Raw genomic sequence first — 16,026 nt, forward strand, 5'->3', positions numbered from 1 at the left:
AGACGGTGAGTCTCTTTTTCCTTCTTTGTATAAGAGATGATACCAGGTCTGCGTACTGCCCAGAACATAGGGGGGAGAACAGGTTTCTGCCACTGTCCCATTCTGTACATTGCAAGCCAACTGTCATTGTTAACAACTGGAGACGGGGCAATAGAGCATCTCTGGATGATTTTAATATATCACAAAATGTCTGTTTTGCTTTGTGAAAGCTCTGCTACGGATTTATTTCATGAATATGGTGCACACATCCAATTCTTCTGTCATGCAGTTTGCTTTTGTCTTCATTTTCCAAATGATACGAGTAGAATCATTAACCGTATGGGTGTTTACCGTGATACCTGGCGCAGATTTACGATCTAATCTGAGGTTTTTCAAAACTAATAAAAGTGTACTTACCATAAAGGATTGCCAGCAGAGACAACGGCATGACAAGTAGTCCCACTAGCATATCAGCAATGGCTAGGGACATTAAGAAGTAATTGGTGGCATTGTGCAGTTTCTTTTCCAAGCTTACTGCCATGATAACGAGAATGTTGCCACCTATCGTCAAGATGATTATTATGACGATGGAAAGTGCTGGCCAGTTTTGTACCCCGTCTGGGAATTTGAAGCGTCCACCATCGGAGGTATTGAAAATGTCAGTTACTAGAGCTGCAACAGGGCTCACAGAAATATCAAATTGCCAAACCAGTAGGCCAATGAGGTGCACGCTGAAAATGAAGAAAAAAAAAATCGTCAGGTTCATATTGTATTGCTTATACGCAATAAATTGCTTATGCAAAACAACTACTTTGCCTTCAAGAATCATTACCATCATCAATATTTCCGGTCTCTTAATTAAATCTCAGTATTTCTTCTTTCTATCCAAGGATATTTTTATTGAGAGCTCATTATGAGTCAAGCACTTAACTTATGGACATATAAATATATAATCTCGTTGGGTCTCACACAACAACTTCGTGGGGTCAGTACTGGTTTGTATCCATCATGTAGCCGAGGAGACTGAGGTTCAGAGAGGTTAAGTGACTTTCTCCAGCCAATATGGGCCACTAGGTGGCAGGGGCAGGGTCCATATTCAGGTGTCACTGATTTCAAACCCTGTGTTTTAAACATCTGCTCTATACAAGCAATATAAAGCCAAAGTATTGTTTGATTTCCTGTAATGGTCTGTTTTTATATGTTTTAAATAGTAATTTCTTCTAGATGTTTTCTGAGACAAATGACAACAGAAGGAAAGGAGATTGTCCTTTAAGTATCCAGGACTGTGACAAGAAAATTGAACATTGCCTTTTTAAATGAAAAGCTAAGAAGGAATAAATTGTCCTCAGACAAACTTCAGGCAAGATGTTGGAAGAGGGAGAGTGGGTTTTGGCAACCCAAGAGAGTTCTTTCTAGAACTCTTCTTACCTTCTCACAGCTGCAGAGTGACTTTATGCGGGTCCATACATATTAATAAACTTTCCTTCTGTCTAACACTCTCCTCATTTCTGTCCTATGTTTTCTGGGCCCTGTTCCAGGCTAGAAAATGATTGATTTGTGGTGATGACCAGTTCCTACGGGTTCGCTGCTTTTCCTGTGCTCGATACAAAATCTCCTCGGTCATTTAAAATGTGCATTTCTCATGACCGTGGTTTTGCAGATTCTGCTAGTAGGAATGTCAGGCTGGGTGGCAAACTAATGCAATAGAGATGGACGTGGTTATGTTTCGCTCACCCCAATTTAACTTCCCCCAGGAGTGATATGAGATTTATGGAGGTTCCATACATCAAGTGCCCTCTCAAAGGGTACATCCCTAAAGGATCAAATAAAACTAACGTTTATTTTCATGAATAAAATAGACAAGAAAGACAAGCATATTCAATATTTCTTGCTTAAAGGCAAGGACTGCCTGCGAATGTGCATTCTATGTTTTGATTGCGACTATCATAACAATCGCTAATTATTACACGCACGGAGTTGCACACACGCAATACTTTCTAAACTTAAACTGGAACACTTGGCCTGAACAATTATTAGCATTTTAAAATTCAAGTAAAATGTTGTAGTAATTTTCTAGAGGATTTAAAAATCATTTCTCTTAATATCTTGCTAATGCATGTCTATGTCTTTTAAGATAACGCAGCAGTCATGAAAATATTTTGACTCTCTCATTCTACAGAGGATAGAAAACTACTATTTCAGACATTTTGCTTATCATAACTTCCTCATTAGTCAAAGTTACCTGGCATTCTAAGCAACATACAGAGGGTGACATAGATAATGATTTTTTTTTCAAATAATCTGTGAATTCTTTCAAATGCTGGCTGTATTCTTTTCCTGGAACATAAAAAAAAAATACCGAAAATGATAGATGACTCAAAAAATATGTATCATGAGTAATCTGTGATTAGTGTGAGTAGAAAGTATTGAAATAAAGGACCAAATAAATAGAAGCAAGTTATTTGCTCTCAGCTTTAATTATTCTGTCACTGTAATTGCTGCTTTGGGCATGTGGTCAGTTTTCTAACCTCACGGCCTCAATGATTCTTTGACCAGTCACTTAACCTTTCAGAGCCTCAATTTCTTCATCTGTACAACAAGGATGTTCTCTATCATACGATTGTTGTGAAAATTCAATAATCCATGTAAAGTCCTGAAAATAGTACCTTTGTCATAATAGGCCCTCAGTAAATATTGGAGCTTTCTTTTTGTCTTCAAAGTTAAAACAAAAGTATTTTGTGGTAACTATGCCCAAACTCATGTATTTCATAATTGGTGATGAATTCAAATCCTGATCTTATTTTTTTAGTACGATACCTCTTTATGCAAAACTAAGCTCAGGCAGTAATTTTAAACTGGGTCTTTTCTGGCCTGCCTGATGAAAAACGTGTCCTTCTGGCATTAAAAAAAAAAAAAATTCTAGTTTAGGGGTGCCTGGGGACTCTGTCGGTTAAGCATCCAACTCTTGGTTTTGGCTCAGGTCGTGATCTCAAGGTTTGTGAGTTCCAGCCCCACACTGGGCTCTGGGCTGACAGTGTGGAGCCTGCTTAGGATTCTTTCTCTTTCACTCTCTCTCTCTCTCTGCCCCTCCAGCATTCTCATTCTCTCTCTCTCTCCTCTCTCTCCTCTCTCTCTCTCTCAATATAAATAAATAAATAAACTTAAAAAAATTTCTAGTCTAGGGGCGCCTGGGTAGCTCAGTCGGTTAGGCATCTGACTTCAGCCCAGGTCATGATCCTGCACTTCGCCGTGGGTTCGAACCCCGCGTCGGGCTCTGTGCTGACAGCTTGGAGCTCCAAGCCCGGAGCCTGCTTCAGATTCTGTGTCTCCCTCTCACTCTGCCCCTCCCCCGCTTGCGCTCTGTCTCTCTGCCTCCCCAAAATGAAAACGTTAAAATTTTTTTTTTTAATTTCTAGTTTGCAATCGCTAACGATCATCTCCGGTAGTCCCACAAAAGGTTATGCTCACAGTAAAATGCTGCATCTTCAATGGTCAGTTGTGAAAACATCAAAGTTGCCTAGGGAATATGCGTCCAACTTCAGTTTTCTAAGTAAGTTGTGAGAACATCAAAGTCTTTCCATATTTCTCTAAGAATAATAGAGGAATGTAGGATACAATCATATATAAAAAATACATGAAATACTATTGGACAATTACCAATTTTATAATTTGAGTGTCTTATTGTGTGTAGAGAAACACTTGAAGTGGTGATCTTGCCTTCCTCTGCTGGTCAGATACATTTTTAATTTTCATGAAAGTGTCCAGAGACAAATACTGAATTGCTAAGGAAGCTTATAGAATCTAAATATATCTATTGACAATTATAAAATAGTCTTATTGGGAAGATCCTGAAAGGTATCTTCTTTAGTTTCCTGGGGTCAGCTCAATTAAATTTAATAAATTCTTATTGAGTACCACTGTGGGCAAAGCATTATAATTTTTATTAAAGTTCAAACCTATTTTCTATAGTTTTGTAATCAAGAATTGGCTATATCACAATTAAACCTAATTTCTAATATTTGCATACTCAGTGACATATATACAGTCCTTTTACAAAAAAAAAAAGAAAAAAAAAGAATGTAAGTCTTGCTCCTAAAGCTTAATTGTTATTAAGACCACAGAAGTCTCATAAAACATGCACACAAAAACCACAGTTTTTCTCTGAACAACGCAGCTGATTTATTCCGTGCTGCTGTTTAATGAGCATATGATTCTATATTCTTAGGAGAGGAACAGGATGATCATTTGATGTAAAAATGTATACATTTTACATCTACTGTGTTTTTGCATGGCCTATGCCAATGGACACCATGGGAAAAGATGGATGGTACCTTGTTTCTCTTAATAGAATGGACGAAATTCTGTATGGAGTCGTTAATTTCATACAGAATAATTTGGTGCCCTTAATGACAGTCCTACATTTTGGCATATGGACCAGTGGCTACCCGCTGAGTTGGCCCAGGGGCACGGAATAGAAACATCTGTCCTTTCATTTCCCATACTTGACTCTTCTTTATCTTTCTTTATCACTGTCCTTCACCCTTTCCTTTTCCTATCTGTTCTTGTTCTTTCAGAATCACACATCTCTGAGACTAACGTCACCACCATGTACAATGACATCCAAGATACGGCTCTCGGGGCATGTCTTGCAGAGGTTCCAGCGTTGACGTGGTTTTAACCGACACTAATCCATCAGCTTTTTCCTGGATGAGCTCTTTTACAGAAATCATAGAGGAGACTGTAGGAGCAAGGTGACTCCAGGCTTCCCAACTGTACTGATCAAAATTGACAGACCCCCGGATCTTTTTTCCCATGTCCCATTTCTCAAAGAGTGGGTTTAGAAGAAAGCAGCCCAACATTTTCTTAAGTTAAAAAGAAGATATATTTGGATTAGATTACATTTAGCATTGCCCAGTACTGGATCCAAATTCTTATTTCCTTTATGTGACATTCTACTGATCTTAACTTCTGGGTCATTGTGTCAAGACTTTGGAGGATGGCATTGTTTTCCTCTGGCTAGCTACACCCCCAGCCTCTACTCCCTGACTTCTGACCCATTCTTTTGTAACCTCAACTCTTCCTTTTTTTTAATGTTTATTTATTTATTTTGCAAAAGAGCGTGAGCAGGGGAGAGGCAGAGAGAGAAAATCCCAAGCAGGCTTTGCGCTGTTTGTGCTGTTCGCAAAGAGCCTGATGCAGGGCTCGAACTCTTGAACCGTGAGATCATGACCTGAGCCGAAATCAAGAGTCAGACACTCAATTGACTGAGCCAAGCAGGTGCCTCTCAACCATTCTTCATAAAAGCAGAAACTTGTGGAGACACTTTACCCTCTTGGTTGTTTAGTCCACGCAGGAAGGAAAAGGAAAGGACCTTTCCCGTTTCTACATTTGAACCATAGAGAAAGCAACCCGGAACACTGGAATTGTTTTTGAATTTAAGATCTTATTGCCATACTCTTTATTTGAATACATAAGCAGTTGTGTTTAATTGAAGCCCAAGTTATTGGGGCTTTTTCCATTTACTTTTGAACAGGAAACACCCAGACTATTAATCTACGGGGTGCAAGTCATTTATGCAATTTGAGGCAAATCTAGCTGAATGGTCGTATAAAAGCCCTTTTAACCTTTTTGAGCAAGCTACCGTTAAAAGTTATCCTTTAGAAAATAGTAAGTAATAACATCCTTACAGGAACGAATGCACCGCTTTCCTCAGGTTCACCATGATTGCTTCGGTGTAAAGTTTAAAGTTGAGAAGTGGGAATGTAACAGATTGAATTCATAATTCCATCCTTTCTGGGGAGAGAGAAAAAAAAAAAAAGAAAAAGAAAATTAGTGAAATGTCCAAATAACTTGCATTACAACCAGTTAAGTAAACTTAAATGTACTTATTAAGTGATAACAAACATATAAGTGATAAAAAATGGCAGAGAATAAAGTTTGCGTTTATTTACATATACAACCGTCATAATGTTTCTTTCCTTTTTTTTTTTGGTTTTCTTAAAAATTTCTTGCATGCACTCTATTTATATGGGACTTCTACTAAATCTCTTCTTAGAGTACACATAGCTTCCGATTGGTGTTTGGAGGAAGAAATTAAGAATATACGCTTCTTAATTTGCAAAGCATTGGGGGAAAGTTTGTGATGTCATAATTAAGTAGCAAGTATAACATGTATCAAAGGTTTCATTTTCTAGGAACATGGAAAACTAAAATAAGTGTTTTTTTTAAAAGTTTATTTATTTGAGGGGGGGGAGCAGAGAGACAGGGAGAGAGAGAGAATCCCAAGCACCTTCCACGCTCAGTGTGGAGCCCCACGAGGGGTTCAATCGAACGCACCGAGAGATCGTGACCTAAGCCGAAATCAAGAGTCGAAGTTTAACCGACTGAGCCCCCCGGGCACCCCTGATTCTAAATACTTTTATGGAGTGAACATATTTTGTGCAACATTCCTAATTTATTTGCTTCAACTGGAAGGAATCTGCATTTACGTAGCTTTATTTGTACTTTGCATCAACCAACAATATTCTCCAGAGAGCAGCACTGGGTTTATACCAAAATAAATGGGCTGCAGTGGGTGTCAGTGACAAAAAAATGTAGTTGTGGTGGGAGAAGGGGCAGAAAGAGGGACTTGAATAGCTTGAGAATGTGGGATAACGTTGAAAAATCCTCTGTTCTGTCTGATTTAGGAGTATTTCCAAGGAATGTGAGAAAAATTTGTTGATAGTCTTTTTTAGTGTTTTGTAGTTCCTTTTAGAAGTCTGGAAGTAAAATTTTACTGGAACAAATTGTACCTCCTTATATTTCCCATCTCATTTAGTAGCGCTATTATTCTAGTCACTCAAGCTACAAATTTAATTTATTCTTCCTTCTTATCCCTCACTTCTCACTTGTGAGTTCTATCAATGCCACCTACACAAAATCTTCCTCATAACCATCTCTTTCATTACAGCAATGCATAAAATATGGCCTCCAGTATTCAGAAACAAAATATTCTATGGGAGAGATCGAGTGACGTTCGCCAGATCATTAGTCAGACCATTTTTGTCCCATAAAATGCCACCAGGCAATGCATAAATCCCTTTTCCTGGGAGGTCTGGAAATAAGTGACAGAAAAAAAAAAAAAAAAAAAAGGATACAGAAAGACATAAATCCCTTTTCCTGGGAGGTCTGGAAATAAGTGACAGGAAAAAAAAAAAAAAAAAAGGATACAGAAAGACAAAAAGGTCTTATTTTGCATCTTTGTCCTCAAGAGACATCAAAATCCTTCTCTTTTCCCAATATTAAAATATAAAAATTGTTCCTAATGCTTGCTTTTCAAGAACCTAAAAATTAATATAATTTAAAAGCTTCAAAGTAAAATACGCTTCATTCCGATATCATTCAATTGGTAACAAATCAATTGAAACTGTGTTTGCCATAACTCGAGATGATAACCATCTCATTCAACATTATATTATCCATATTCTCAGCCATGGTAGAGTCCTATTTATTGCCACTCAAAATGCCACATTTCTTTAAAAATTAATTGCTCTTGTCATCTTTTTTACATGTATATTTTCCCATGAAATATCAATGGAAAAATTAAAAAACAAGTATTTATTTTTCTAAGTTCCAAATCTCACAAGTAATAATCACAAAAGTATATTATGTATATAGATGTCCAGTTTATTAACTAAAATACCTTAAGGACAAAGTAGTATCTTTCTGTACTGTTAAAATTTGCATTTTTTGTTGTTCACTAAAACTGACTAAACCTGACACAAAGTGCTCCCGGATTGGTGGTAAAAGTTTAGAAATATTAATACGATGGACAGGAATAAATTATATAAATTATGTAAAGTAAGTAACTTTATGTAAAGTAAGTAAGAAACATTACATGTCTCCCCAAAGGGCTAAGTCACTGTGACAATATTTTGCAACGAGAAATGTTTTGTGAGTAATCCTACAAAAAGAGGAGGGAATACAAAACCTCTTAAAGCCTTGGATAAGATAACAAGAGAAACAAACCAAAAAAAAAAAAAAAAAAAAAAAAAGAGAAACAAAAAACAAACCCATAACAAAACAACACTAACTGAACACTCTAATCTGCAAATCTCTCAGACCCCGCCCATCTTTCATAATGAGATTCTCATGGTTGTGTTGAACGGGAAAAAAAAGGATACCTGTGAACTCAGTGTTCAAGTTCGGGAAGACTTGTGTTTTCTAAAATTAAGAAAAAAGTCACTGGTGGGATAACTGATAGAGTGATTCATTTTAGATGAGAATCTATGTGGCTCTCATAGAAATTGTGTTTGGTCATGTGACAGTGTGAAAGTATTCTAAGAATATGTATACACATTTATATGGGTATGTGTGCATATATACATATACATAATTTTGTGCAGAGAAAAAGATGGTTGATCAACCTGTAATGAATTAACTATATCAAGCATGAAGGGAAAAATCACAGGCTAAATCACAGACATAAGTTCAAGATCAGTAAATACATATTTGGACTAATCTCTTATTTCTTTCTGCAACACTAGTCACAGATTTTTCATGTTCTCGCTAAAGCTTTGTAAGATCTTCCGACATCGATAACGGTAACTGCATTTGCTGGGTCAAAAAGGGGAACAAGTAGCAGTTTTCGTATAGTTCTCAAACAGTACAATTTTATACAAGATATTGCAGAATAACTTCAATTATTTTTTTAATTTTTTCAATTTTTTCTTTTTTATGCTGATTTTTGAGAGAGAAAGAGCGTGCACGCGTGTGAGCTGTGGAGGGGCACAGAGAATGGGGGTCTGAGGATGCGAAGCAGGCTCTGTACTGACAGCAGACCGACCGATGCGGGGCTGGAACTCGCAAACCATGAGATCATGACCTGCGCCGAAATCAGACGCTTAACCACCTGAGCCACGCACGTGCCCCTAATGTGGAATTTTAATTAAGCAAGACTCATACCCTGAGCATTACATGTAATTGATGCCTATGAAATCTGTCCTCATATGTCAACATATGTTATGTGTCAAATAGCATATATTATCAAAAATAGTGTGAATACTTGAGGACAACTGAGCCAAAATAAGGTCCCCAGTGTATATATTCAGAAATTAGTTTCAAACACTCAAAGTTTATCAGTATCACTAAAAAATACTTAAGAGCCATTATCAATAACCATCTTGGAAGTGAAATATGGAAAATAAAAACCCACTGTGGGCCTTCCCACATGGCCTCAGGCTAGACTTGGGAATGTGTTAATTTCAGAGCTAATTGGTGTGGTTCCTGTAACAGCTCTAAATAAAAGAATGACTGTCATGGGAACTAAGAGTTCTTCAGTACACAGCTCCTATTTTGACTCCTTGATGGCATTTTAAGGGTTTTGCACGGGCATGAATTTAGCGATGCTACACTTCCTGCTGAATTTAGTGATGCTTACACTTCCTGCATTCACTGAACAGTAACTTGATGGTTCACCGGGAAAACCAGCGTTGTGCTCTCTTTAAGGGATACCTAGTTTTCCATGCCAATTTGCCATCCAAGGGGTGAGAGATATATGTGCATCCTGTGGTCTGTAGAGTACTATATATTCAATTCATTTGCTAAAGACTACAAAGATGAGAAAGGGAAATCAAATTTGCATGTTGTATCAATTTTACACATATTAAATTTAGCTTATGAAAGAGCATCCACATGGCTCTGTATTGGGAGATAAAAACAACAAGGAAAACCCCACGATTTTGGATTCTAGTAAAGTCGTAGTTTAAGAGTCAAGTGTTAAAGCAGCAGAGAGTAGGCATTAAATTAGAGAAAAGGAAAAATCAAGGAGGGAAGAAAATAAAAATGGAAAGAATAGGCAAAAAGGAAAATGTCAATGGAGACTGTTTTGAGAAGGAACAGAGTTCGTGTTGTGCGATTTGTCTGAAAGAAGATTGCTGGTGACATTAGCGTCATTTCAATACAGTCGTGCAGGAAGGATCTAGAATATAGTTGGATGAAGGGGAAGAGAAGAGGACCATCCAGATGAGAGGAGGTGGTTGGTGAGGAAAAGGAAGATGTTCAAAGGGTTTTGCCGTGTACTAAATGGGTACTAAAGACAAATTTTTGAGAGGAAGAGCCATATAAATGTCCTTTCCATGTAGCTCCCACATTCCTTAGCCAAGTGCTGGGGATAAAGCACTTGACTGATCCAAGGGAAGGGAAAGGGAGAGACTTGAAGAGATTTAAGGTGTGAAGTGAAATGATCCTAAGAATAAGAGCTGTGGTTTTTTGTTTGTTTGTTTTTTCAAATTGTGCCTGGAGAGGACAGAAGTCTATGACCGTATCAAAAACCGTGGACATTTCCTTCTATCTTCTAAAGCTCACCATTTATAACTCATTTTTACTGTTACCTTTCCTATGCTTTGACACTGAAGAAAGAGTAATCATGTTTCAATCACATTTTCTGTCCTCAAACTGTTCCTTAGTCTTTCTTTTCCAGACCTGGCCACACATAATACTGATAAAAAGTAGTAAGAACCTGGGGCGCCTGGGTGGCTCAGTTGCTTGAGTGACCGACCTCAAGTCATGATCTCACAGTTTGTGAGTTCGAGCCTTGAGTCGGGCTCTGTGCTGACAGCTCGGAGCCTGGAGCCTGCTTCGGATTCTGTCTCCCCCTCTCTCCGCCCCTCCCTTGCTCATGCGTGCTCTCTCTCTCTCTCAATAATAAATAAACATTTTTAAAAAATAGTAAGAAACTGCCAGTGTTGGGGCACCTGGGTGGCTCAGTTGGTTAAGCATCTGACTCTTGGTTTTGTCTCAGGTCATGATCTCACGGTTCGTGAGTTTGAGCCCCGCATCGGCTCCGTGCTAAGGGCAAAGAGCCTGCTTGGGATTCTCTCTCTCCCTTTTCTCTCTGCCCCTCCCCAACTCATGCTCTTGCTCTGTCAAAAAATAAATAAATAAACTTAAAAAAAAAATGCCAGAGTTTCTACCTGACGTTTTAACAAAATTTGGAAGTTAAAGATTATTCCATTAAAAAAGTTTACATTAGGTTTCTGGAAATTCCATGAGCTCATTATGGTGATGAAGCAGATTATTTTCTCTCACACTGAAGAGATTCAATCTGACACTGAATGTTTTAAAAACTATAGAATAGGCAGTCACCTGAGATCATTCTTAGACATTTGACTTTTTATAATAAAGCATGCAAGAATTTTATAAGTAATAATAAATGCAGAGGTTTAATTTTTGTCAGTTTCCATTGTTCAGAAATTATAGGCTCATAATTCAAAACTTATCCCTGTGGTTATCACGGCCTCTGAGCTTTCAGCAGATACTAGATCAAAAGTGAATTAGTCACAAATGTTCAGATTATTCTTCAGAAGATTATATTAATGTGGCACAGATTTATAACATTTTGGGGGGAAATCCTTTAATTCAAAAACTATCCTTAAAACTAATGAATATTGTAGGAATTTTCCTCTCAACTTCAAATGTACTGTAGGGATTTTCTAATAAAACATATAATTGTCAGGGCGCCTGGGTGGCTCAGTTGGTTAAGCGTCCTACTTGGGCTCAGGTCATGATCTCCTGGTTCGTGAGTTCCAGCCCCGAATCGGGCTCTGTGCTGACAGCTCAGAGCCTGGAACCCGCTTCGGATTCTGTGTCTCCCTCTCTCTCTGCCCCTCTCCTGCTCACACCATCTCTCTCTGTCTCTCTCAAAAATAAATAAACGTTAAAAAACACTTAAAACATATAATTGCCATACTAAAAATTCACCTTTGCCAAGTATAATCAGATAACAGCTATTTATGATTTTAATAGAAAGTTAGTATATTATACAGTTATCATATCCGATGCAAGTAAAGACTACTCGTCCACCAGTCGACACAGGATATTCAAGCAAATTAAGCTAATTTAGAAACTTATTTTGTGAAGTTAAATGAATTCAAATCTTCTATCTTCAAGTGGAAGGTCTTAATTTAGTCTACAATTATGAATTCATACAACTCCTAAAGCTGAAAAATTATGAGTGATCAAATAACCCAGTCCTTTGCCTTCAAACAGACCTATATTTAAACCACTTGAAGAAATGTGATAATTGATGTTCTTTAGCACAACCTCCAGAAGAGGCAATTTCATAACCTTCCGATGTTTAGCAATCGGCTTCCCAGAAAATCATATTTTATATTAGGCAAAAAGCCTCAAGCTAAGAGACTTAAATGGGAATGATTACTTTCTTACTAAGTCGGGTACAGATCTATGTAACAGGATAAAGTGATACCATCAACTTGCTCCCTGCATCTTTTTCTTTGACTTGTCCGAGAATACAGTGATTCAGACCCAGAACTGGAGACTTCTTCATGGTGTGCCATAGGGAAATCTAATGGTTCTGAACATGCAGTTATATATGTTGGGTGATATTAAAATTTCCTCTCCAAACTGAGACACTTCTGAAAGTGAAGGGCAAGGAGGCATTAACTGGACAAGACTCTGGGTCTCTCCTGGGTATGTCATTAGATCTGGTAATAAGGTGATTCTTCTATTTGTTCTGTTTTTTTTTTTTTAAGTTTATTTATTTTGAGAGAGCAAAAGAGAGAGAGAGAGAGGGAGAATGAGCAGGGGAGGGGCAGAGAGAGTGAGAGAGAGAATCCCAAGCAGGCTCAGTACTGTCAGCCTGGAGCCCAATGTGGGGCTGGAACTCACGAACCCGTAAGATGGTAAGATCGTGACCTGAGCAGAAGCCAATAGTCAGAAGCTTAACGGACTGAGCCACCCAGGCGCCCTAGTGATTATTCTTTTTGAATGCAGGTCTGGTGTCATTTCCTGCCCTCACCCCCTGGATGTGATCTCAGAGGTTGTTTACACAAATTTAACCCTTCATCTTGTACTTGGCATTAAAATGAAACAGGAAATATTTTCTCCCTGTTTGTATTGACTCAATGCTTCTGCTTGTGCTTCCCATATTTTATGAGTGACGACTATTAAAGTTAGTGAGACTTACCAAGATAGTTAACTCCTAAAATCTACAGTGTGTAAGGTCCTAAGTGTTTCACACCGAGACCTATTCCATTTACCTAAAATAACACTTTAACAACAAAACGCCTTCCAAGTTGATAGAGTTAAAATAGCTACCCCAATTATTCCATGATAATCGTAACAGACCTCCAGAGAATCTGTCTGAGTGAACAGAGTGCCCAGTGTTTGAAATTACTTTCTCCATACGTGGTTGCAGAACTCTCCCCGAATTATCTGAGCGTTAGTATCGACGTAGCAGAGTAAAATGATGGCTTTAATTTTTATTTTTGTAAATAATCGAAAGCGGGCTCCAGGCTCCCAGCTGTCAGCAAAGAGCCCGATGCGGGGCTGGAACCCACAAGCCACGAGATCATGCCCTGAGCTGAAGTCGGTCGCTCAACCGACGGAGCCCCCCAGGCGCCCCGAAACTGATGGCATTTCAACAGCAGAGCTCACAGAGCAAACCATATGTGAAATCTGTTTGGGGGACCTGATTTACGGCACTGGGAGCTCTGCATAACAGCGCTTTCGTGTATTCAAATATTTCTTGCCTGCCTAGCTTATGCTAGGCACCCTGCCAGATGCTGGGCACATAGTGGCAAACAAGGTAGACAAGATCCCTGCTCTCACGGAGCTTACACCCTAGCGGGAGATAGTCAACGTTTAAGCAAAGAAGTAGGATAGTTTCAGGTAGTAAGGACTGCTATGAATAAAATGAAATGAAATAGCCCAATGGGATAAAGAGAGACTGGGGGAAATACTTTAGACGGACCACTATATGGAGCCATAACCTGAGGTTATATATATATATAACCTCATCCACATATATACATATATATGTGTATATATATATATGTGTGTGTATATACACATATATATATATGTGTATATATATGTATGTATATACACCAGAGTAATAATATTAGCCAGTATTTGCTGGTTATTCTCAATCACCATAAAAAATACAGTAAGTTAAGCACATAACAAGAGTCAACTGATGAAAACAGTTCAAAGTTTTACGTCGGTTTGATTTTAATTTTGCAAACCAGTCGGGGGAACACCTCTTCATCTTTTTTGGCTGAGATACTTAAAATTCAATTTACATGTGTCCCCGCTTACATTTACATTGGTGTCTCCTCCCCCCATAAGCAACTCCCACTTTCCATTTCGTTAGGTTAAGAGACGACAGACATTTGGCGGAAGAGCAGGCCCTTCTTTCTGGCTGTAGACGGTTCAGTCGAGTCGTGAAGAGCGAAAAGTTCAATCAGTTGCCCAGATGTATTTATTGCCAAATAACGGGGTACTTGGATACATCTGGACAGCCGAATGAACCCTTAACTCCTCATCTTTCCAACAGCTCTTTATTTCCCAGCTTTAGAATCACCTAGATAAAGGGAGAGAAACAAACAAACAATCCACTTTGGAGCAGAAAGATCAGTCTCTTCACGGTTCTGCTGTCCCATTAAAAAAAAAACAAAAACAAAAAACACCAAAGCGACTCTAACCTGTGCATTTTATGGTATTATACAATGCATGTAAGTCATCAAAATACAGCAAGGCTTATAAATAACAGAGCAACAACATGAAATTAAAATCTATCACAGATACAGAAAACTGAGGCGAAGTCAAAGTTAATTGTATTATTAATAATTTATATAATACATAATTTAGTCTAGTATCATTTAGTACCTTCAATGTTAAGTACACATAGCATCGCATAGAAGAGTAGGCGAGAAGGTTGAGGACACAGGTTCCAGCCCTGACTTATTTGATGTGTGACTTAGGGTAAGTCACTGGACCAATTTGGGCCTCAGTTTTTTTCATCCATCCCATGAAGGGTTTGCGATAGGGGATCTCTATCTCTTCTGGCTCTGAAATGCTGTGATTCAGGTTTTTGTTTTTCGTAAAGGTTTGATATTGTTTTATGCCACTTTATAAATCAGATGCTTCTACATAGCTCAGTTTGGTTACAATTAGATGCTACTTCTTGTCTTTGCCAATTCATTGTAAGAGATGACATTCACAGAGCCTTGGATTGAAGGGCACGTGACAGTGATTCTTAACTTGGGTATCTCAGAACGCCACCTCCAAATCCTAAACATTTATGCGCACGTGTTCTGTCCCATTTCCTGTTTCTACTTCCTTCAAGGAATTCTAAATGCCCGTCTCATCCACAAGAGTTAAGAGACTATGCAGACTCACCAAAAAATGAGCACAAACGTATTTAACTGTAATTTTCTGTTTAAAAAAAAAAATCTTATGCCCAGAATTGAGAGAAGTGAAGTTTAAGAAGTAATGACCAGATTCATGGCTATGTAAAGCTTGACTTCTGCTTTAAAGGTTTAATGCTGAACTAATACCCATTTACTGTGTTGTGTGCTCATATTCCTTTTGATTTATTGATGGAGAAAAATAGTACTTCAGTTTGACAACTCTGAAAATACTGTTTCTTGCACGAGTTCTGTGAACTTTATACCAGATGGTGTCAATATTGGGAGAAACGGATCTATGTTATAACTCCTCTCAGTGCTCTTACAGCTAAAATAACAGACCACAAATGACATGTAATGTTTTTGCCTTTTTTTTTCCTAACTGGATGCGTGAAGAATTCTGCTAATTACCCTTCCAGAGCACCTCCTGTGCAACTCAACTTACAAAATAAAATCTGTCAGGAAGTTCAAGTCCACGTAAGTCTTCAAATCCTTTGGTTCATGATTTCAAAGTGTGTGTGTGTGTGTGTGTGTGTGTGTGTGTATTGGGGGTGTCACAGAAATGGCGTGTAAATAATGCTTTACTTTTCCACACTGCATATGATGCTGTCTAAATCATGCATTTGTGTAACAAAAATACATTATCTACATCAACATGAACACTTGGTTGTCTTTAAGTAGTAAATGATAGGGGGTGCTGTTACGTCAACTGTTACATTTTAAAATCGGTCCCAAGAAGTCCTGATTTCTTATTTTATAGACAACTTTCTAGGTTGAAGTTGTAGGGCTTTATTTTTTTTTCAAAACGCGGGTGCAGTGCTAATAAAATAAAATCCACACACATTTAATGACCACTTAC

General features: G+C 38.1%; 1 protein-coding gene across 1 annotated transcript in view; it reads right to left on the reverse strand.

The window, feature by feature from the left end:
• Positions 1 to 16,026, reverse strand: part of HTR2C (5-hydroxytryptamine receptor 2C) — a 272,146-nt gene that overhangs the window by 157,686 nt on the left and 98,434 nt on the right. The window contains exons 2-3 of the mRNA XM_081794046.1: positions 5,667 to 5,772; positions 397 to 710 (exon numbers count right to left, since the gene is read on the reverse strand). Of these exons, the coding sequence (XP_081650172.1) occupies positions 397 to 710; positions 5,667 to 5,701 (349 nt within the window). The 5' untranslated portion in view covers positions 5,702 to 5,772. The remainder of the gene's footprint in view (positions 1 to 396; positions 711 to 5,666; positions 5,773 to 16,026) is intronic.

Source organism: Panthera onca, chromosome X (genome assembly GCF_046562875.1).
Source record: "Panthera onca isolate mPanOnc1 chromosome X, mPanOnc1 haplotype 2, whole genome shotgun sequence".
NCBI classification, from domain to species: domain Eukaryota; kingdom Metazoa; phylum Chordata; class Mammalia; order Carnivora; family Felidae; genus Panthera; species Panthera onca.